Genomic DNA, 22,861 nt, shown 5'->3' on the forward strand with positions numbered 1-22,861 from the left:
TCTGATTATATTGCAGTACTGCCACCAATGTTTTTTAGGAACCTCTACTACCTGACAGGGCTGCTGAGTGAGAGGTGGTAAAATCAATGAAGCTGTGTCCTAATTGTACTGTCTATAAAAGGACCATGAATAATGAATGTTTGAGTCTGTCATTCAGGACCGCACGTGCTTGCTCTATGCCCACCTCCAGTAACTCCACCAACACTTTTGAATCATGCATCCCACAAAGCCATCAAACTGTGGCATTCATCCATATCATGAGTGAGAAACAGAGACAGTGAGAGACAGAAGCTGAAATACAATTCTTCATACCTTCCAAACTAAAGTAACATTTTTCTGCTTCCTTATGGGATCTTCATTAATAACTCTCCAAAATTCAGGACCTCTCAGGGGAGCTGCAAAATTACATCCATTTTAAGAAGGAGAACAATTTCACACATGCATAAAACTATAATCTTCAGAGTATATTTACAAACTACACGCACCTTGGATATCCTGTACAATGGTATACGCTGGTTTACTCCAATCACTCCAGTAACCTAATCCATCTAGTCCACTGCAGCGCACCTGAACAATATATACAACACAAAGGTCCAGTACCTTTATCATGGCTGATCTTGTTGGTGCATTTGAAACCTCAAATATCTGCAAAAGAATTAAAAATACTTAGATTAGGAACACCACACAGTTTTCTAGGCATCTGACTGAGATCTTAATTCCTCAAACTGGTATATTCAGACCTCCTGCCACTGAGTCCAATGAAAAAGACAGCCCACTAATATAATTTTGCTGCAGAAAATAAATTCTATTGCAAACTAAAATACTTTATCATTTAGAACGAATTCAACATACATTGGTTGATTGACATGGACTTTGCATGCACAAACACTGCAAGGATGAAAACATTATTTTGTATTAAATATAATAGTACCTCCCACAATATTTCTTCCTTGTTCACAGAGTACCGAATCTGAAACTTAAGATCGCTGTTCGAAAATGCTGGGTTTGTCCAGCTCACATTCAGCAGCCCAACATTCTTGGCGATTTCTGCCTTAACGTTAGAGGGAGGAAACGGCTTCACTAGAAAATTGAAGAGAAAAAGCCACTGAAATGTAGACTCTGAAATATCTAATATTCTATTTTTCTCCTCTACATTGGACTGTATTGTGATCTTAGCTACAGCAATGCAAATTCTCCTCTGATATCAGGGGTTATTCCAGATTTTCTCAGGTTTATCAAATCAAAATCTTCTCAGTTTAATGTCTAGTGCACCATACAGGTTTGCTTACTCATTCACTACAGATGTAACTCAACTGTAATTGACAAATTGAATGTCTGTCCCTGAGATATTGCCCCACATCAGGACAAAAAGCTGATATATCAAAACTTTTTCCACAGAATGAAAAATTCAGAAAAATTTCAATTCGGAAATGTCAAAACATTTCATTTTGGTTTATCTTCGTTTCACGTGGGGTCAAGTCAGCATTGATGTCTGCATCCATTTCAGCTTCCAGGCTGCCTCCTGGAGACTCTACTACAGGGAGCTTGCAGAGGGGCATCGTGGAAGATGAAGTAGGGCTAGAGACCGGGGGCCAAAGGGGAAAATGGGGGCATGACTAACCCAGAATTACAACTCCCATGACGCACAGCAGTGGCTCAGGCAGAAGTAGAAACTAATATGGAGTCAACCTGAAATTACATGTTTTGATTTTCCAGATGGAAACCTCTGCCAAAATTGCTCTTTTCCTATGGAAAATTTCAATTTCAACGATGCCCCATTTTACAACAAGAGAATGTTTTGTTCAAAGTTCTTTGAGCAACCCTACTAAGAAGCAATAAAACAAAAGGGTAAAGAGAACTAGAATGACCACTTTGTTGGCAGTACGGTGCAGAGCATGCTTCACTCACTGTAGCTCAACAGCTTTATCTTATCTCTACTGTATTTAGAGTGATGAGTGTATAACTCAGACTTTTAAAAACTCTTCAGGCCAAGTATATCTGAAAGCCTTCATTTGCCAGCGTTCCTCAATGTACATTCCATTCAGCTCAGCTTATTTTACCAGCCATTTAACAAAAGGAAATCTAACGCATTTCTAGCTAGATTACTTACTAACTTAACAGAGTTTCTGAGACTGCATTCCTGATCTGTTCCCGGCAAAAGCATCACACAGACAGACAGACCCTTTGTTCCCCCCCCCCCACTCCAGCTCTGAAAGTATCTTGTCTCCTCATTGGTCATTTTGGTCAGGTGCCAGCGAGGTTATCTTAGCTTCTTAACCCTTTACAGGTGAAAGGGTTCTGCCTCTGGCCAGGAGGGATTTTATAGCACCGTATACAGAAAGGTGGTTACCCTTCCCTTTATTTTTATATGACACGCCCCCCAAATCACAGATAGGGTGAAAACACAGGCTGTGATTTCTTCCTGGAGCTCTAGGAGAAAACAGAATTAATAAGACACATGCACCTCTAAATATACTACCAACTGTATAAAGACTAACAAAATTTCCCACATCTCAAGGACGATTTTAACCAGTTGATTCTGGGAAACTTTCATGGGAGAGTGCATCAGCCACTTTGTTAGAAGCTCCTGAGATGTGTTGTATGTTGAAATAAAAATCTTGGAGAGCTAAACCCCACCAAATATGTTTTTTGTTATTTCCTGTGGCAGTATGAAGCCACTGTAGTGCAGCATGGTTGGTTTGCAGGTGGAAACGCCGTCCCCAAACGTATGGGCGTAACTTTTCCAGAGTGTGGACAATAGCGTAATATTCCTTTTCACTGATTGACCAGTTGCTTTCCCTCTCAGACAGCTTCTTCCTGAGAAACACGACTGGATGGAATTCTTGATTCGGTCCTTCCTGCATTAAAACTGCTCCCACATCATGCTCGGACGCATCTGTAGTTACTAGGAACGGTTTGTCAAAGTCTGGGGCCCTTAGCACAGGGTCAGACATGAGTGTCGCTTTAAGCTTGTTAAAGGCCTTCTGGCACTCTTCAGTCCACTGAACTGCATTTGGCTGTTTCTTTTTGGTTAGGTCTGTCAGTGGGGCGGCGATTTGGCTGTATTGCGGTACAAATCACCTGTAATATCCAGCCAAACCTAAGAAGGATTGGACCTGTTTCTTTGACTTTGGGACACGCCACTTTTGGATAGCATCCACTTTGGCCTGTAGGGGGTTGATAGTTTCTTGACCTGGTGTCAAAAATAAGTCACTCTGTTTAGGCCTATTTGACACTTCTTAGCCTTAACAGTTAGTCCTGCCTCCCTTATGCGCTCAAAGACTTTTTGTAGATGTTCCAGGTGTTCTGCCCAGGAATCTGAAAATATGGCCACATCGTCAAGGTAGGCGACTGCATATTCTCCCAATCCTGCTAGGAGATCATCTACAAGTCTTTGGAAGGTGGCTGGTGCATTTCGCAGCCCAAAAGGGAGCAGATTAAATTCATACAGCCCGACATGTGTGGTGAAGACTGACCTTTCCTTGGTGGATTCATCTAGCGGTACCTGCCAGTACCCCTTGGTTAAGTCCAAGGTAGAGATGAACTGGGCCCGTCCCAGTTTCTCCAATAGTTTATCTGTGCATGGCATTGGATAGTTGTCTGGGTGAGTTACGGCATTTAGCTTACAGTAGTCCATGTAAAAACGTATCTCCCCATCTGGTTTGGGAACTAGAACCACTGGAGATGCCCATGCACTGCCAGAGGGGTGGATTACACCCATCTGTAGCATATCCTGGATCTCCCGATCTATAGCAGTTTTAGCTTGAGGAGACACCCGGTAAGATTGGGCTCTAATTGGGTGAGCATTACCTGTGTCAATGGAATGATATGCCCGTTCAGTCAGTCTTGGGGTGGCTGAGAACGTCGGCGCATAGCTAGTGCACAGATTCCTGATCTGCTGTCGCTGCATACACCCAAGGGTCATGGAGAGGTTCACCTCTTCCACGCCACCAACACTTTTCCCTTCGTAGTAGACACCTTCAGGCCACTCAGCATTATCTCCTCCCTGAGCTGTAAACTGACAAACCTTTAATTCTCTGGAATAAAAGGGCTTTAGAGAATTAATATGGTACATCTTAGGCTTTCGGTTGGAGGTGGGGAATGCCATGAGATAATTAACAGCTCCCAGGTGCTCTTGGACCGTGAATGGCCCTTCCCACGACACTTCCATTTTATCAGCCTGGAGTGCCTTTAAGACCATGACCTGGTCCCCTACTTCGAAGGAACACTCTCTGGCATGTTTATCATACCAGGCTTTTTGCTCTTTTTGAGCATCCTGTAGGTTTTCTTTAGCAAGGGCTAAAGGAGTTCAGAGGGTGTTTTGTAGATTGGTTACAAAGTCCAGAATGTTAGTTCCTGAAGAAGGTGTAAACCCCTCCCATTGCTGCTTCACCATCTGTAATGGCACCTTAATCTCGCAGCCATATACAAGTTCAAATGGTGAAAACCCTAAACTGGGATGTGGTACAGCTCTGTAGGCAAAGACCAACTGCTGCAACACTAAGTCCCAATCATTGGAGTGCTCATTTACGAGTTTACGTATCATGGCCCCCCAAAGTTCCATTAACCTTCTCCACTAGGCCATTTGTTTGATGATGGTAAGGTGTGGCAACCAAGTGATTCACCCCATGAGCTTCCCAAAGGCTTTCCATAGTTCCTGCCAGAAAATTAGTTCCTGCATCTGTGATGATGTCGAAGGGCCAACCTACCCTGGCAAAAATGTCCGTTAGTGCCTGACACACACTTTTAGCCCTAGTGTTGCTTAGAGCTACTGCTTCTGGCCATCGGGTGGCAAAATCCATGAAAGTCAGTATGTACTGCTTTGCTCTGGGTGTCTTTTTCAGAAAAGGACACAGAATATCCACAGCTACTCGCTGAAATGGAACCTCAATGATGGAGAGTGGCTGTAGAGGGGCTTTGACCTGGTCTTGGGATTTTCCCACTCTTTGGCACACCTCACAAGACCAGACATAGGTAGAAACATTTTTGCCCATTCCCTCCCAGTGGAATCACTTTCCCAAATGGTCTTTGGTTCTGTTCACCTCAGCATGGCCACTAGGATGATTGTGGGCTAAGCTTAATAGCTTTACCTGGTACTCAGTTGTAACTACCAACTGTCTCTGAGGATGCCAGTCTTCCTGGTGTCCACCAGAAAGAGTTTCCCTGTATAAAAGTCCTTTTTCTACAACAAACCTGGATCAATTAGAAGAGCTGAGAGATGGTGGGTTGCTCCATGCCGCCATCCAAGCTTTCTGGAGGCTTTCATCTGCTTCCTGTTCAGTCTGGAACTGTTCCCTTGATGCTGGAGACATCAGTTCCTCATTGGATTGTGGACCTAGGCTTGGTCCCTCTGGAAGCGATGCAGGTGATGGGGCTGTTTCCGTTGATGGTGAACCACTCTCTGCTGGTGCACTATGGGGTATTTCAGGCTCTGGCTGAGCCTCTTGTGTTGGGTCATCTGCTGCTGCTGCCAGTGCAAGCTCGGTGGTGCCCTCTGGTGTTGGAGCTGTAGATGGGGTTGCAAGCGCTGGACTCAGTGCTGGCAATGATTCTGGTGCTGGTTGCTTCGCCAGTTTCAGTTCGGGAACTGGCTTGGGCTGGGTCTCTGGGACTGGATCCACTACTGCCGTTGCAGTTTTTGGCAGAGGATCCAGTTCCACCACCTCCATGTGGGTCTCTGGTAACACAGACGGGGCCCTGGTGGAAGGCTCAGGAACAGGGATAGGTGTGGAAGCTTGCTTAGTCTGGCTGCGGGTGACCATTCCCACCCTCTTGGCCAGCTTTACCTGGTTGGCCAAGTCTTCCCCCAGCAGCATGGGAATGGGGTAATCATCATAGACTGCAAAAGTCCACATTCCTGACCAGCCCTTGTACTGGACAGGTAACTTGGCTGTAGGCAGATCGAAAGAGTTGGACTTGAAGGATTGAATCATCACATGGGCCTCTGGGTTGATTAAGTTGGGGTCCACTAAGGATTGATGGATAGCTGACACCTGCACTCCAGTGTCCCTCCATGCTGTAACCTTCTTCCCGCCCACACTCACAGTTTCCCTTTGCTCTAAGGGTATCTGGGAGGCATCTGGGCCTGAGGACCTTTGGTGTGTCCCCGGTGCAATGAACTGTAATCTGTTGGGGTTCTTGGGGAAGTTGGCCTTCACATGCCCCAGCTCATTAGATTTAAAACATCGCCCAGTTGGCTGGTCACTGGGGCGAGGTGGGTTGCTGGAGAATGGTGTGGTGAGACGATAAGGTGTCTGGGGTTTTCCTTGGGATGTAGGTGGGGCCTTCGGTTGCCCCCAGTGATAGGGTTTTGTTTCCAGTTGCCCCTTCTGATATTCGCCCCAACTGCTACTAGTTTTTTTCTTTTCTGCCACCTCCACCCATTTGGCTCCAATCTCCCCTGCCTCAATTACAGTTGTGGGCTTCCCATCTAGGATGTATCTTTCTATTTCCTCAGGAACACCCTCTGAGAACTGCTCTATTTGCATTAGGAAGGGCAACTCTTCTGGAGATTTAACACTTGCTCCTGATATCCAGGCATCCCAATGTTTCACAATGTGGTGGGCATATCGGGTAAATGACACGTCTGGTTTCCACCTTAGGGCTCTGAACCACTGACAGGAATGCTCGGGTGTTAGCCCCATTCTGACTCTCGCCTGGGTTTTAAACAGTTCATACTTGTTCATGTGTTCTTTAGGTATTTCAGCTGCCACCTCTGCTAAGGGTCCACTGAGCTGCGGCCTCAGCTCTACCATGTACTAGTCTGTAGAGATGCTGTACCCAAGGCAGGCCCTTTCAAAGTTTTCTAAGAAGGCCTCAGTATCATTGCCTGCCTTGTAGGTGGGGAACTTTCTGGGATGGGAAGCAGTATCTGGAGAAGGATTGCTAGGGTTTGTTGGTATATTCTGCTGAGCCTTTGCCTTCTCCATGTCCAGGGCATGCTTTCGCTCTTTTTCCTTTGCCTCCATTTCTTTTTCCTTTGCCTCCATAGCTCTCCTGTGGGCAGCCTCTTGGGCTTTCTCTGCCTCATTCGCTGCCTTCATAGCTCTCCTGTGGGCAGCCTCCTGGGCTTTTTCTGCCTCTTTCACTGCCTCCAGTCTGGTTAACTCCAGTTTGTGTTGCGCCTTGGTTTCTGTCATCCTAGCTTCTCTGTTTTTAACTAACTTTACACCCAAGAGTTAGAAAGAAAACCACAAAACAAAACAAAAAACCTGGCTTGTAAAATTTTGCTGTGCTGTAATGTGATACCTATGTTCTCTGATAGCTATTCTCAGCCTACAGAAAAATCCTTAAAAAAAACAAAACTAACACCTCTGTCTCCAGGCAAATAGACAGAAAACCCTCTAGCTGCTCTTAGCTTTAAAAAAAAACAAAAAAAACCCTCTTCAGGTCTGTGAAAAACTTGTGAATTTCCCTGCAGGAGGTTAACTACCCTGCCTTTAGGTAGAGAAAACCCCAGCTCAAAAAAGAAAAATCACTTTGTTATGCTTGCTGCTCTGTCCCTCAGGCAGAGACACAGAATTTACAGCTGCAATCCTCTTTTACAAAACCTTTTAAAATCCTGCTGTGCTTCTGGTTCAAAATGATCTCAAAAAAATCTCAAAATGATCCCACCGCTCTGCCACCATGTCAAGGTTCCTTCCTCACTCTGAACTCTAGGGTACAGATGTGGGGACCTGCATGAAAGACCCCCTCAGCTTATTCTTACCAGCTTAGGTTAAAAACTTCCCCAAGGTACAAACTTTGCCTTGTCCTCGAACCCTATGCTGCCACCACCAAGCGTGCTAAACAAAGAACAGGGAAAGAGCCCACTTGGAGACGTCTTCCCCCAGAATATTCCCCCAAACCCTACACCCCCTTTCCTGGGGAAGGATTGATTAAAAATCCTCACCAATTTGCATAGGTGAACACAGACCCAAACCCTTAGGTCTTAAGAATAATGAAAAAGCAATCAGGTTCTTAAAAGAAGAATTTTAATTAAAGAAAAAGTAAAAGAATCACCTCTGTAAAATCAGGATGGTAAATACCTTTCACGGTAATCAGATTCAAAACATAGAGAATCCCTTTAGGCAAAACCTTAAGTTACAAAAAGACACAAAAACAGGAATATACATTCCATTCAGCACAGCTTATTTTACCAGCCATTTAACAAAAGGAAATCTAACGCATTTCTAGCTAGATTACTTACTAACTTAACAGAGTTTCTGAGGCTGCATTCCTCATCCGTTCCCGGCAAAAGCATCACACAGACAGACAGACCCTTTGTTTTCCCCCCACTCCAGCTTTGGAAGTATCTTATCTCCTCATTGGTCATTTTGGTCAGGTGCCAGCGAGGTTATCTTAGCTTCTTAACCCTTTACAGGTGAAAGGGTTCTGCCTCTGGCCAGGAGGAATTTTATAGCACCGCATACAGAAAGGTGGTTACCCTTTCCTTTATTTTTATGACATGAGTGTATAACTCAGACTTTTAAAAACTCTTCAGGCCAAGTATATCTGAAAGCCTTCATTTGCCAGCACTACTCGATGTACAGTATGTATCCTAGGAGTACTCTCCTCTGCCTGAAAGCTAATGGATATTTGATCTGTTAGATCCTACTAAGAACTTAAATTACTTTAGAGCGATAGTCGTGTTAGTCTGTATCAGCAAAAAGAATGAGGAGTACTTGTGGCACATTAGAGACTAACGAATTTATTTGAGCATAAGCTTTCATGGGCTAAAGCCCACTTCATCAGATGCATGCAGTGGAAAATACAATAGGAAGATATATATATACACAGAGAACATGAAAAAATGGATGTTGCCATACCAACTCTAACGAGACTAATCAATTAAGGTGGGCTATTATCAGCAGAAGAAAAAAACTTTTGTAGTGATAATCAGGATGGCCCATTTCAAACAGTTGACAAGAAGGTGTGAGTAACAGTAGGGGGGAAATTAGCATGGGGAAATAGTTTTTACTTTGTGTAATGACCCATCCACTCCCAGTCCTTATTCAAGCCTAATTTAATGGTGTCCAGTTTGCAAATTAATTCCAGTTCTGCAGTTTCTCGTTGGAGTCTGTTTTTGAAGTTTTTTTGTTGAAGAATTGTGACTTTTAGTCTGTAATTGAGTGACCAGGGAGGCTGAAATGTTCTCCGACTGATTTTTGAATGTTATAATTCTTGATGTCTGATTACTTTAGTAACTTGCAGCTGCTGTGTTGGCAAGTGCAAGATTCTTTTGGCACATTGTATAGGCAGTATAAGTACAGGACCAACACAGCCCTGCATACTCCACTATGTGCAACGGTACACAAGTATCTGAGAAAGAGCATTGAAGGCCAGGATTACAATATGTCAGTGTCGCTAACGTCAACTTCAACAGAATCTGCAAACACATTTGTCAAAACAGGATTAAAAGACTGAATTATGTTTTTGAACTAGAAAGGACCACCTCCTTGAACTGCCCTCGTTTAAATATGTTTGAATGCTCAAAACTATTTGTGAACTCCAAAAATGACCACATTGTTAGCTCACACTGTCACTGTACTATCATTCATTAACTTGTTGTCTCTGTAGTGCTTGGGAAAACCAAATACAAAAAGCAAAACGTAAAACACATTTCTACATCCCAAAACCTCTTAGGGAAGTGGTATGGCCATAATGTATTGGGGTTGTTCCTTGGGCAATTCCTTTGGTCACTGTTCCCTCCATTTAAATTTTAGCTAGCAATGGAAGATTTGGTTTAATTTATGCTGAAGTCTTACTATCTGGGTGGATTTGGTCTTCTCCTCCCATAACAGAGGCTATGTCTACATGACTGAAGTAAGTCGAACTACGCTACGCAACTCCAGCTACATGAATAACGTAGCTGGAGTCGACGTACCTTAGGTCGAGTTACCGTGGATCTACACCGCAAGGAGGTCGACAGAAGAAAATTTCCCATTGACTTGCCTTACTCTTCTTGTCGGGGGTAGAGTACAGGGGTCGACTGGAGAGCGATCTGCAGTCAATTTGGTGGGTCTTTACTAGACCCGCTAAATCGACCGCCAGTGGATAGATCTCAGAGCATCGATCCCCGCTGTAGTGTAGACCATCCCACAATATTTTACTCTGTTCTATGCTTGCTGTACTTTAACAGTCTAGTTGGAAAAAAGAGGGAAGTGCTTGTTTCAAATATTGACTAGAGCTGGGTGGGAAAATGCTATTTCTGCTTTCATATAATGTGTGAAAAATATTTGGGCAGAAATTCTGTGAAGCACAAATTTGCCCCATACAAAACTCTTTCTTTTGTCCTTTGGAAAACCTACGTGGGGCTTAAGACCTAGGTGAGTCCTAGGCCAAACTGTAAACCTTCTCTGTAGACTTTACAAGGCACCATTCCTGAAAACTCCTAGCAGACATTGGTTTGACCTGTAGCCTCAAGACAAGTTTAAGCAAAGTATACTGTTAATGTTACAGAAGAAAGTTTATTGAACCTGCAGTCTACACCTGTATCAAAAAAATCCACTTAAGGGATACCGCTTGCTGCAAAGGTGCTATGGGGAAACCTTAGTAAGGCCCTGAAATAGCAAAAGCACTTGAGCACATGAAGCGTCCCATTGGCTTTAATGGGAACACACACGTGCTTAAAGTTACACGTGTTTAAGTGTTTTGCTAGATCAACAATCTAATCTACCAGGGAGTCTAGGACCTATACAATGAAATGTTCAAGGTAATAATATGGGGCACAAGGCCTTCACAGAAATGTTTATTCATTTGGGGGTTTTTAATTTGCTGTTTTGTTTTTTTTAATTTAAGCCTAGAAGAAATTCAAGGCACAGACTCTTTATGGTTCTTATGTCAGTCCGGCTGAGCAATCAGGAAGAAGTCAATCACAAAACATTGGTTTTCACTAGCAGTTTCTTCTCACATGCCAAAACTTGAGCCCCCAAAGCAGAACTGTCAAAAAGCTCAGTTCCCCAGTATCACTTTGGAGTGCAACCTTTTTGGGAGCATGTGTGTTATTAACCTTCATAGCAGAGAATTAAGAGAAGATCTGAAAATATACAGATGCATAGCATAGATATTAAAACAGGAATAAAACCCTATTTTTTCAACAGGTATTTAGGGATAGATCAGTTGTTACAGGAGTAGGTAGCACATAATTAGGGATGGGGAAAGGTTTGAGGTTTGAATGGAACTCTGTGCTATGCAGGGATAGAATCATAGAATCATAGAATATCAGGGTTGGAAGGGACCCCAGAAGGTCATCTAGTCTAACCCCCTGCTCAAAGCAGGACCAATTCCCAGTTAAATCATCCCAGCCAGGGCTTTGTCAAGCCTGACCTTAAAAACCTCTAAGGAAGGAGATTCTACCACCTCCCTAGGTAACGCATTCCAGTGTTTCACCACCCTCTTAGTGAAAAAGTTTTTCCTATTATCCAATCTAAACCTTCCCCACTGCAACTTGAGACCATTACTCCTCGTTCTGTCATCTGCGACCATTGAGAACAGTCTAGAGCCATCCTCTTTGGAACCCCCTTTCAGGTAGTTAAAAGCAGCTATCAAATCCCCCCTCATTCTTCTCTTCTGCAGGCTAAACAATCCCAGCTCCCTCAGCCTCTCCTCATAACTCATGTGTTCCAGTCCCCTAATCATTTTTGTTGCCCTTCGCTGGACTCTCTCCAATTTATCCACATCCTTCTTGAAGTGTGGGGCCCAAAACTGGACACAGTACTCCAGATGAGGCCTCACCAATGTCGAATAGAGGGGGACGATCACGTCCCTCGATCTGCTCGCTATGCCCCTACTTATACATCCCAAAATGCCATTGGCCTTCTTGGCAACAAGGGCACACTGCTGACTCATATCCAGCTTCTCGTCCACTGTCACCCCTAGGTCCTTTTCCGCAGAACTGCTGCCTAGCCATTCGGTCCCTAGTCTGTAGCTGTGCATTGGGTTCTTCCGTCCTAAGTGCAGGACCCTGCACTTATCCTTATTGAACCTCATCAGATTTCTTTTGGCCCAATCCTCCAATTTGTCTAGGTCTTTCTGTATCCTATCCCTCCCCTCCAGCGTATCTACCACTCCTCCCAGTTTAGTATCATCCGCAAATTTGCTGAGAGTGCAATCCACACCATCCTCCAGATCATTTATGAAGATATTGAACAAAACCGGCCCCAGGACCGACCCTTGGGGCACTCCACTTGATACTGGCTGCCAACTAGATATGGAGCCATTGATCACTACCCGTTGAGCCCGACAATCTAGCCAGCTTTCTACCCACCTTGTAGTGCATTCATCCAGCCCATACTTCCTTAACTTGCTACATTCATACATTCATAATACATTCATATTTCCCCCCAAAAGCTATACTGAGGTGAATGAGTGCCTCTGTGTATAGTTTTCAGAGTAGCAGCCATGTTAGTCTGTATCCGCAAAAAGAAAAGGAGGACTTGTGGCACCTTAGAGACTAACAAATTTATTTGAGCATCAACTTTTGTGAGCTACAGCTCACTTCATCTGATGAAGTGAGCTGTAGCTCACAAAAGCTTATGCCAGTCTCTAAGGTACCACAAGTACTCCTTTTAGTATTTATAGTTTATTTTTTCAGTAGTCTCTCTTCTCTTTTCTATTTCTGCTCCTTTTTTAAAGCCTTTTCTAAGCAAATGTGAACCCTGTAACATTTGAGTGAAAGTAAAACATTCAAATCCGTGGGGCCCAACTCACCCATGGTCCCTGAAGTCACTGCAACATGAGTTTGCCACACGGTTTCTAAGTGGATGTATAATTATTCCCTCTCCTTAGTACTAATCTTGAAATATTAGTTGGGGTCTGTTTAGAAATATACATCAGATGAAACACTGTCCAGTGAACATCATCAGCCTGTGAATGAAACTAGGTGATCAATTTTCTTTCAGGTTAGCATTATTAGTTTTCCTTTGTACTGTGCCTAGAGGCCCCAGTCAGGATTTTGGTCCCACTGTGCACGGCATTCTACAAGCACAGTAAGAGACAGTCCCTGACCCTAAAAGCTTTCAATGTAATTTGAGACAAGGTGCGACAAGTGAATCTGACAAACAAAAGGATGAAAGGGGAAATAAGAATAGCAGTTACAGAGGTAATAGCCAACTGCTCAGTGATTCCTAGTTGCTCCAGCTAAACTTCATCTTCTTTGTATTTTTTTATTTTTATCTTTTTATTTATTTAAAGGCCATCAGCTACCCCGAGCAGCCACAAAACGTAGACATCTGTGCCTGGGTAATTTCTTGTAAACCTCAGAGCAGAGGTGTGTCTGGAGGAGGGTTTGAAAAAGTAGTCAATAACCTTTATGGACCAATTCAGGCAGGCAGTTCCATGCTTAAGGCAGCATGGAAGAAAGTGTAAGAGACATTTGTAGTAGAAAGTAACAGAAAAACAAGACAGACATCACTGGCACAGTAGAGGACACGGGACAACACAATAAGATAAGAGCAAGCACAGAGAGAGGCAGAGCTATGGAGGGACTTCAAGGTAAGGTCAGAGACGATTCCTTCCTTTCCATACCACTAATAATTGAAAATGCACTTTTTTGCATGCCATGAATTAAAAAAAAAACCCACAAAAACAAAAACTAACAACCTTTTTTTAAATCCAGTCTTTCTTGTAAATGTGTCTGCAATGGCCACAAATTGATAAACACATAAAACTGGTTCTTTCAGCTGAAAACGTATTGTGTGAAGTTAAGGCCTAATCCAAAGCCCACTGAAGTCAATGGAAAGGGTCTCATTGACTTCAGTGGTCTTACAATCAGGACCTTGCAGCTCCACCTACAGCATATAGACATTGCTGTCCAAGACCACTATTGGAAGAAGAAAGATATTAAAGAAATATTTCGACATACCCACATCTGCTGGAATGACACAGGTTGGTGGGGATTCAAGTGTTCCTAGTTGGTGCTTTATCTCTATCCACATGGTATATCCAGATAAAAGAAAAATAGGCTGAAATGTACACTCGTAATAATGATTCCTCTGTAAATGGCATTCTTTTGCCTCGGACTTTGGAGGAATACTTGGGAAGTCAGAACAATAGATACTACTCCTTAAAAGAGATGAAAATATTCAATTAATAATTTTCAACAAAGAGCTGTTTCTGTTATGAATAAAACTCCAAAGAAAAGTAAAGAAAATGCTGTCATGCTGAGGCTTAGAAATAATACTGCTTGGAAATCTTGAACTTCACATGCCATGTTTTAAGCCAAAGTCATAATAACATTTCTTTATCAACTGCACTCTTCTCCTACTCTCCCCAAAATTACAGTAGAGGATCATACTTTTCAAAGTAACATTGAAACATAAAAAGGAAATAATACTTTCAATTAAACAAAGGGAAAAATATTTTATCCTCTTGGTGTCCAAGCTGTGCTTACAAAATTAGAACTGTTATAATCATTCTTGACTCAGTGTTTGGGGGTTTGCTTGGTTTAATTAAAATTGCACTCCATGGCTCAAGGCAATATGGTAATGAGACACCAAAGATTCTTCCTCGAGTTTACCACTTCAAACCTAGCCCATGCCTGACTGAAAGCAGTTATGGCTGTTGCTGTGGCCTATGTAAAATAAGTTGACGACCTAGAAGACAGGATTTTCACAGCACTTGATCACCTACACATTTTGCCACTCATTAACTGGCAACTTTTTGGGTGGTGTCGGCAGAGAGGAAAAGGAGTTTGGGCCTGATCCAAGGCTCACTAAAGTCAATAGGAGTCCTTCCATTGAAGTCAATGGGATCTGGATCAGGCCCTGAAAGGCCCCATGGATAATGAATTACTTTCCGAGTTCCAGAAGTATTTCCTCCAGGGCACAGTTAAGAATGCTAGCAGTGTAGTGTTAAGAGTTTACTCTTTTTTTAAACTTGATGTAGAGATTGATAGGACTCCCTTCCCACCATTTCTGTAGAATCCAACCACCTCCCATGTATTTAAAAACTGAAGCACTAAGAACAATCTCTTCCTTCCTTCCTTCCCAACCTCCAGGAGAAATTGCATAGTGAGTTCCTGGGGAGGGTGAGTGTGTGTGCGTATGCGCTGGGAGAGGGCGGGGGAAGTGATGAAATTACTGAGGTAAAGTTGAGTCAAAATAGGATTTGCACATTTAGTTCTGTGTGTGCCTGGGCTTTCTCCCTCCCGTGACCGTGAACTTCATTGTCTAGTTCCAGCACCTGGGGCAGTTCTGTTGCCTGCACTCAAAAGCCTCTCCCTAGTGAATGACAGTTTCATTGGGCCAGTGGAATGAAGCTTTGGTGGGAGGTCATGATCATAAAGAACCAACCTCCTTAATAGCTAGGGCCAATCGCATAGAGGGCTTTGACTATCAATAGGGCCCTACCAAATTCCTGGCCATGAAAAACGCGTCATGGACCGTGAAATCTGGTCTCCCCCCATGAAATCAGGTCTTTAGTGTACTCTTAACGTATACTATACAGATTTCACAGGGGAAACCAGCTTTTCTCAAATTGGGGTCCTGACCCACAAGGGTACTGCGGGGGGTGGGGTTGCAAGGTTATTTTAGGGCGGGTCACAGTATTGCCACTATTACTTCTACGCTGCCTTCAGAGCTGGGCAGCCGGAGCGCGGTGGCTGCTTGCTGGGAACCCAACTCTGAGAGCAGCACGCCGCCAGCAGCAACGCAGAAATAAGGGTGGCAATACCGTACCACGTCACCCTTACTTCTGCGCTGCTGCCGCCCTCACAGATGGGTGGCCAGAGAGCGGCGGCTGCTGTCCGAGGGCCCAGCGCTGCAGGCAGCAGTGCCAAAGTAAGGGTGGCCAGACCATACCATGCCAGCCTTCCTTCTGCACTGGTGCTGATGGCAGCTCTGCCTTCAGAGCTGGGCTCCTGGCCATTAGCCACCTCTCTCCAGCTCTGAAGGCAGCGCCGCCGCAAAGAGCAGTGCAGAAGGAAGGGTCACAGTACCATGACCACCCCCACCCCAACTCCTTTTTGGGTCAGGAGCCCTACAATTACAACACCACGAAATTTCAGATTTAAATAGCTGAAATCGTGAAATTTACAATTTTTAAAATCCTATGACCATTAAATTGACCAAAATGGACGGTGAATTTGGTAGGGCCCTAGCTATCAGGACAAAACACCTTGACCTGGACTCTCTGTTGAATGGGGAGACAGTACAGAGAGCAGCAACCTGTTCACAGAGACTAGTATTGCTAAGCAGATAGGCTGCTGCATTTGGCGCCACTGGGAGTTTTTCCCAGGGGTGTGGCTTCTCTCCTAGATACAATGAATTGGGATAATAAAGCCCAGAGATCACAAATGCATGAATCACCCTAGCCAGGTCTCTTTGGATACTTGGAGGACTTCCGTTTCCAGAGCTATCAATTCAGCACTTTAGAAGAACTGAACATTCATTAAAATAAAGAAATAAAATAAGGGAGAAAGAGCTTTTCCTGCCAGTGTGGTGGTCAGTGCTTACTCAGTTATCGTTTTTCAGAATAAAACCCCATAATTCTGTGCCCCATTAGAGCCCTTCTATAGCCAACTGTCTTGTTGATTTCTGACACCAAGTATGTAAGACACACTAATACAGTAGATTTCCTTCTATGTCCCAATTACCTGTTCAATTGTAGGAAGGGAAGTAAGTTCTCCTATTCTAGAAGGGCAATCAAGGATGTGAAGGTGAATTTGGGACACGGCAAAAGCACTAACTGGAATGGCCATTGGGACAATACAGAATATCAAAATTTGGCTCTCCATTGCCAGTTATAAGGTACATTAGACCATATTGTTCAACCTTCTGATGCTGCACGGTGGCTTAAAGACTCTCAAAAAAGTGAAATACTAACACCTGAAATGTCTGACAGAATTTCTCTCATTGGTTCTCTCTTCCACACCCCTTGTGCATTTACCCCTCCCTTCCTTCTTAGTTATGTCCTTTTCTTTTCCTTCTCCATCCATTTCCCCTTTCTCTAGACTCGTCCTAAATTTCCCATTCTCTTTCACTTCCTTCCATCTCTGTATTTCCCTCATTCACTCATTTTTAGGTCTCTTATCCTATTCCTTCCCTTTCCCTCCTCTTAGAATCATAGAATATCAGGGTTGGAAGGGACCTTAGGAGGTCATCTAGTCCAACCCCCTGCTCAAAGCAGGACCAATCCCCAATTTTTGCCCCATATTCCTAAATGGCCCCCTCAAGGATTGAACTCACAACCCTTGGTTTAGCAGGCCAATGCTCAAACCACTGAGCTATCCCTCCCCCTTAGTTCTTCTGTACTTCCCATCTCTTTTCTCTTCCTGTCCCTTCCTCCCCTCCTGCCTGTGGTGCAAAAGTGTTGATCATCCAATCCACCAGGTCCACTCCATTTCTTCTATTGGACCCCTGTTCCCTCAGCCTGCAATACATAAAAGGAGTGGGGAATGGAGCAGAGGGGCTGTTGTGATGTGGGAACCAAACAACCAGCTCTTCCCCCTGCAAGACCTCTTGGGGACATAGTGCAACAAGAGAAAACAGCTAAGGGCTTGTCTACATAGGGACACACAGAAAAGTTTATCCAAATTAACTACAGGTGTGAATTTGAAGTGGATTTGTTAAACTCCATTAAACCCACGTATGGACATTCTCAGTCAGCATTAATGTAGCCTTAGTTTAGTTTAGCTTAAAAGTTAAACAAGCCGTACGAAAAGAGCCAGGAAGCAGGCACACTAATGGCAGAAAACTTGAGGAGCAGGTGTTAGAGGTAAACATCCTGGCTCAGATCCCCAGCTGGTGCAAATGAATATAGTTCCATTGACTTCAATGAGCATATGCTGAGTTGTGCCTGCTGAGGGTCTGACTCCCAAAGTGCAATTGATGTGTGATGGGTTATTCTGCCTAACTGGACACACATGGCTGGAGCTCCATGAGAATGAAATCCCCTTTAAAAATCTACTCGGTATGGTGGTGTTAAAATAAACCCTAACAGGCTGCCCAAAAGCATACATAGCTATCAGCTTCAGATGAATCACAAAGTGTGAACTGGGGGTGGGGCTGGCGCAAAATGCTCAAAGTGACATTTTGTGGCTCATGAAAAGAGGAATGTTTTCAAATTTTCCCTACGATACTAGAATTTGCATCCAGGCCTGTGGAGCTCAGGCTTTTTGACCTATCCACGAGAGATGTAACTGGTTATTTAATTGGACCCTAACATTTAATATATATAACATATATATAACATTTAGTTATATTTCTCCTGTTAATGTCAATAAAACGACCGCATAGTAAATCGCTACATTCTGCTCTAAAAATTTACCCCATCATTCTCGATTTTTATTAGATGGTGTGTGCTGTTTTTGTTGGCAGTGCTGATTGGTAGAGGAGGGTGGAATAACAGCCCCATCAAACAGTGCAAGGGCAAAATATTGTATCACACTAGAGTGTACAATAGGATTTTATTTGCAACATTTTAATTGCATCAACAATTGTGAGGAAAACAGAAAGTAGCACAACAGATTCATGCTTCTGGCAAAAAACAGGATTGATGCAAATATAGCATGTTTAACTCTAACCTTTAGACTCCAATTTTGAGGATGGCCTTGTATACCCCCAAAAGGACACTGATAAGCACTACATAGCCATTTCTATATATTAAATTATCTTCACAGTGTTTCTAATATCACCACCTTAGATTACTAAAACAGAAGGAATTTTTCAAATCAAAGTTTATTCTTAAATATTTATGGTGGCTGCTTAAATCTGGCATTTCATTCAGTTTGCGCAGTGAAAACAGAGTCGTCAATTTCTCTTAGGTTTCTAGATTATTGCTGGCCAGTTACATTGTGTGTTCTTGTTCACAATGTTGCAGGCAACTGTTGAAAATAAAGTTGTCTGTTGTTTTAAAGAACCTGGAAATATTGCCATTAGTCAGTTTTTTAAAAATTTATTTTCTATTTTATTCTCACACAATGTTTTCTTCTCATTTAGATTTTTTTAAATAAAACTTCAATAGAATCAAAACAAAAACAAACCAACAAAAAAGCTGGTATGCACTTATACACCGCGTTCGTGTCAATGCCTGACCTATGCATTGACCTCTAATGAGATTATAGATATTAGGAAACACCATTTCTCTCAAGCAAATTTATCAGACATGTTTGAGACCAACATGGAAAGATGAGGGAAGGAAAGGGGGAGAGCATGAAAAGGTATTTATTCGAACATAAGTGGCTCTAGCAGGTAGTCAAGGCAACATTTAGCCCAGGAATCAACTAGTCACAATATAGTCCTAGAAAAGGTTTCCATATGAAATCCTAAGGGTTCTGTTTATTGTTCCATCCATGAAAGGCTTCAATATAGTGCCTATCACTTAGTATTTATGGTCCAATCCTACAAATACTGTTGAGCTCAGTGGAATCACTCACACTTCACACTGTGGGGCCCAATTCAGTTAAATCCATCCCTATTCAAGAAAGCATTTAAGCTTTCCTGAATCGGGGCTTTGCAGGATTGGACCTTAAATGCTGATTTAAGCTTCTTTGCCAAAAGGATTCTCACATGTCTGATCTAGTCCAATAGGGAACAAATCCAATGATTTCTACTCAGGGAGGTTTTGTTTTTCCATTTTATTTATCCAAGTACTAGCGCAGTTATAGGAATCTTTTGTGTTTAAAATTATGAGATGTGAGAGAGACCTTTTCATAGGGCGCTCCTGGCACATAGGTATGAATGGTGCATCAACTATGCCACAGATTTTCCCCCTAGTAGCATTTCTACTCTGTCCTAAGGACAGACAAAAATGAAAGCTCTGGGGACCTAAGGAAGAGACAAAAACATATGACATTCTCTGAAATTATTTGGTACCAGGGGATGACAGGAAAAAGTAATCATGACTTCAGAAAAGAACCAGTGGCTGGAGAAGCTGATGTAGGGGAAAGGGTTTAGGATATATGGAACATTGTTCTAACTTCTGTGGTGAAATGATCTCCACTTCTGCAAATAGGAAACCCACCTCTTAGGTCCTACCTAGTGTGGATGCTCAGAATTGTTTTGAATTAGGAAATAAGGGGGAAACTGCAGGAACAAAAGGAAAACTGGGTCTGAACAGAACCTCGCTTCCCCAGCTTTGCAGCAGGGATTTGAATTCTATTGACCAAATGTCTCTAAGCAAGAGACCAAATTTGTTACACCAGAGAACATCTATGAAGATTCCAGTATCTTCACTGGCATAGCAGAGATCAAAATTTGGTCCTAAGATTGCATGTTCTTTCCAGTTCAACTATAAGACTCAAGGGCCAGGCCAAACCTTCTGAAAAATTAGACCATGAATATGAGTAGCAAACTGAAAACTACTCCAGCCACTAAAGCTGTTAAAACTGTAAAGTAACAATCTGAACAAGATCTTTTTCTTTTGGAGTGAGCCAAATTCTGCCATCAGATATTTAATCACCATGTATGTGTGGAAAGTTGGATGTAATTTAATACACATGAACAACTAGTCTCGGTCACACAAATTATGATTCAAGCAAATTTTCCCATTGTGAAAAGCCATACAAATCAAAATCCATTGTGGCAAAGCAAGGTGGGGATTTATATTGCAAAACTGGAACAGAGTTTGAAAGAAAACAGAAGGCTTAAAAGGTATATTAGTTTGCTCTGCCAGGACTCAGCCCTGCTGCCAGTGGAATCAAAACAAATTCTCACAGCAGTTATTTAGTTATATTTTCTGCTTTAGTTTTTAAACACGTTTTGTCCACCTTTTCAAAGTTGGCCTCCAAAATTGTGTCCAAAAGTTTTGCAGGTGCTGAATAATGAGCAAATACAAGCCCCATATTGGGTACTTTGATTTCTTATGACCTAATTTGTGAACACGTGAGATTTGCTGGAGCCTATGGGTTCCATTTTGGAAGCCAGCTGGAAGACCAGGTGAAAGTTTGATCCACAATGGCTCAGCAGATTTTATATTCACTGCTGTTGAGCATCTATTACTGCATTAATATTTCCAAAGTAACAATTTCCAAACAAATATAATACATTAAAAACTATACACACCTGTAGTATTTTAACTGTAAAGAACTCCCCACAAGCAATGTATTTGTGTTTGCGGACCATCTGCAAGTCATTTTAGTTAAGTACCCATCAGTTTCACATGTGATATTGATATTGACATCTATTTAAAACACATTAAAAATATTAAAATACAAATAAAGATAAAACTTAAGGAGAAAAAACTATGCATTATAAATCACTGGTGCCTGAAAAAGCTTTTTGGAATCATAAACTGAAATGTTCTGACTTGAAAATATCAAGTATACTGAAGTTTATAAAAAAAAAAAAAGTGAAGTTATCCGGAATCTTACCTACTACATATAATTCAGCATATCGATGATGACATTCCCTGTTTTGATTACAACAGTACAATGCATTATAGAAGAATTTTCCTCTAGGTTTTGTTGCATTCAAGTTGAAAAGAGTAACTCTGCTGACACGATCATTCACAAGTGTATACTGTCTCACTGGGATTTCTTCTGCTAAATTCAGCCACCAAACAATCTTCTTGGACAAAATCATCTTGTTTTTGTCATTATAGAGGCAATGAAAGGAAACATTAGAACCAACACTTGTCAGTATCTTAGGAGGGAAATACAGGACATCTGTTACAGGAAAAGAAAAAAAAACAGCAAAAGAAACTTTAAGAGATATGAAACGTCACACAAAAAGGGAGCTTTACAAAATTTTATAGGACAATCAGAAATGCTTATTGCTATCAAAATCTTGCTCCTAAACACAGGAGTCCAACTCTTACAATTTAATGAGGGTTGCAGGGTACAGGGACAGCAGAAGAAGAAACAACCCATGACTTCTTATTTTATCATTCTTTGTATCTATTTGAACATTTTTATCTACATGGACTCTCACCTTTAATAGCCTTACTCATGAGGGAATAAATGCAATGGAACAAATGCAAGGTCATATAACATGCTGTATTATCTTACACAGGGAATACATTTTAAGGAGGGTGCACCTATGTTACATACACAAACATGCAGTTGCACAAGTGAATGGGCAACTGTGTTGGCAAGTAGAAAGGAAATGCTGGTAAACTGCAAGCTGCACGAAGAGTTAGACATTATACTTCAGTGTGCTGACTTTAACATAAAAAGCCTCTGTAAATAGGCGTTCTTTCAAACGTTAGAAAAACAGTAATAATTTCAGTGTTGTGACAAGAGTTTGCAATATAGAACAGGCCCATCTATAGAGCACTAGTCATGCAAAACACATACAAAATATGTTGTACAATCACACACTACAAAGGTGCATGTGCGCTCAGTTAAAAAATGTATACATCATGGTGAGAAGATCCATATTTTAAAGTTTATTTTGAAAAATCCATCCACTCAACTATTTGGACCTATATATATGCTTATATGCAAAGAGCATATAATAGGCTGAAGACATGCATCAACTGAACAATTCTCCTTAGTATCTCAAGGAATAATTACACTCATAATGGACCAAGATGCTCCCAAAATACTGTCTCTTGAACAGTGGTGCAAAGCACTCTCTCTTTGTCATCAACATAGACTTTCCGATTAAATACAGATCAGAGTATAATGCTAATCAGTTGGATAAAAATATAACTGCCTGATTTCAGCATTTTGTACTCCCAGTGTTAATGTGCTTGCATGAATGCAAAGCAGCCTCTTTGTTGCTCCCAACTATCCTGCTGGTTTTACTGTTCTTCCATTGGTTAATGCTAACATTAGTCATTGGGAGACTAGGCAAATTTGAGCTCCCTGCAGAGAAGAAATTATTCTCTTTAAGGTTGTTATCATGCTTACCACAACATGATTTTTGGCCAGTGAAATGTGTTGAAAACAATTAATACCCTACAATAAAATATTAAATTGAGAAATTATCTACTGCATCTC

General features: G+C 42.2%; 1 protein-coding gene across 1 annotated transcript in view; it reads right to left on the bottom strand.

Annotated features, from left to right (window-relative positions):
- The window catches only part of LEPR (leptin receptor), a gene marked incomplete at its 3' end in the record, with an annotated part of 72,577 nt that overhangs the window by 13,923 nt on the left and 35,793 nt on the right, over positions 1-22,861 (bottom strand). The window contains exons 8-13 of the mRNA XM_084636321.1: positions 21,290-21,583; positions 20,982-21,099; positions 13,844-14,043; positions 932-1,080; positions 486-645; positions 313-395 (exon numbers count right to left, since the gene is read on the bottom strand). Of these exons, the coding sequence (XP_084492447.1) occupies positions 313-395; positions 486-645; positions 932-1,080; positions 13,844-14,043; positions 20,982-21,099; positions 21,290-21,583 (1,004 nt within the window). The remainder of the gene's footprint in view (positions 1-312; positions 396-485; positions 646-931; positions 1,081-13,843; positions 14,044-20,981; positions 21,100-21,289; positions 21,584-22,861) is intronic.

Source organism: Lepidochelys olivacea (assembly GCF_965140295.1).
Source record: "Lepidochelys olivacea isolate rLepOli2 genome assembly, chromosome: 8".
Classification (NCBI taxonomy): Eukaryota; Metazoa; Chordata; order Testudines; family Cheloniidae; genus Lepidochelys; species Lepidochelys olivacea.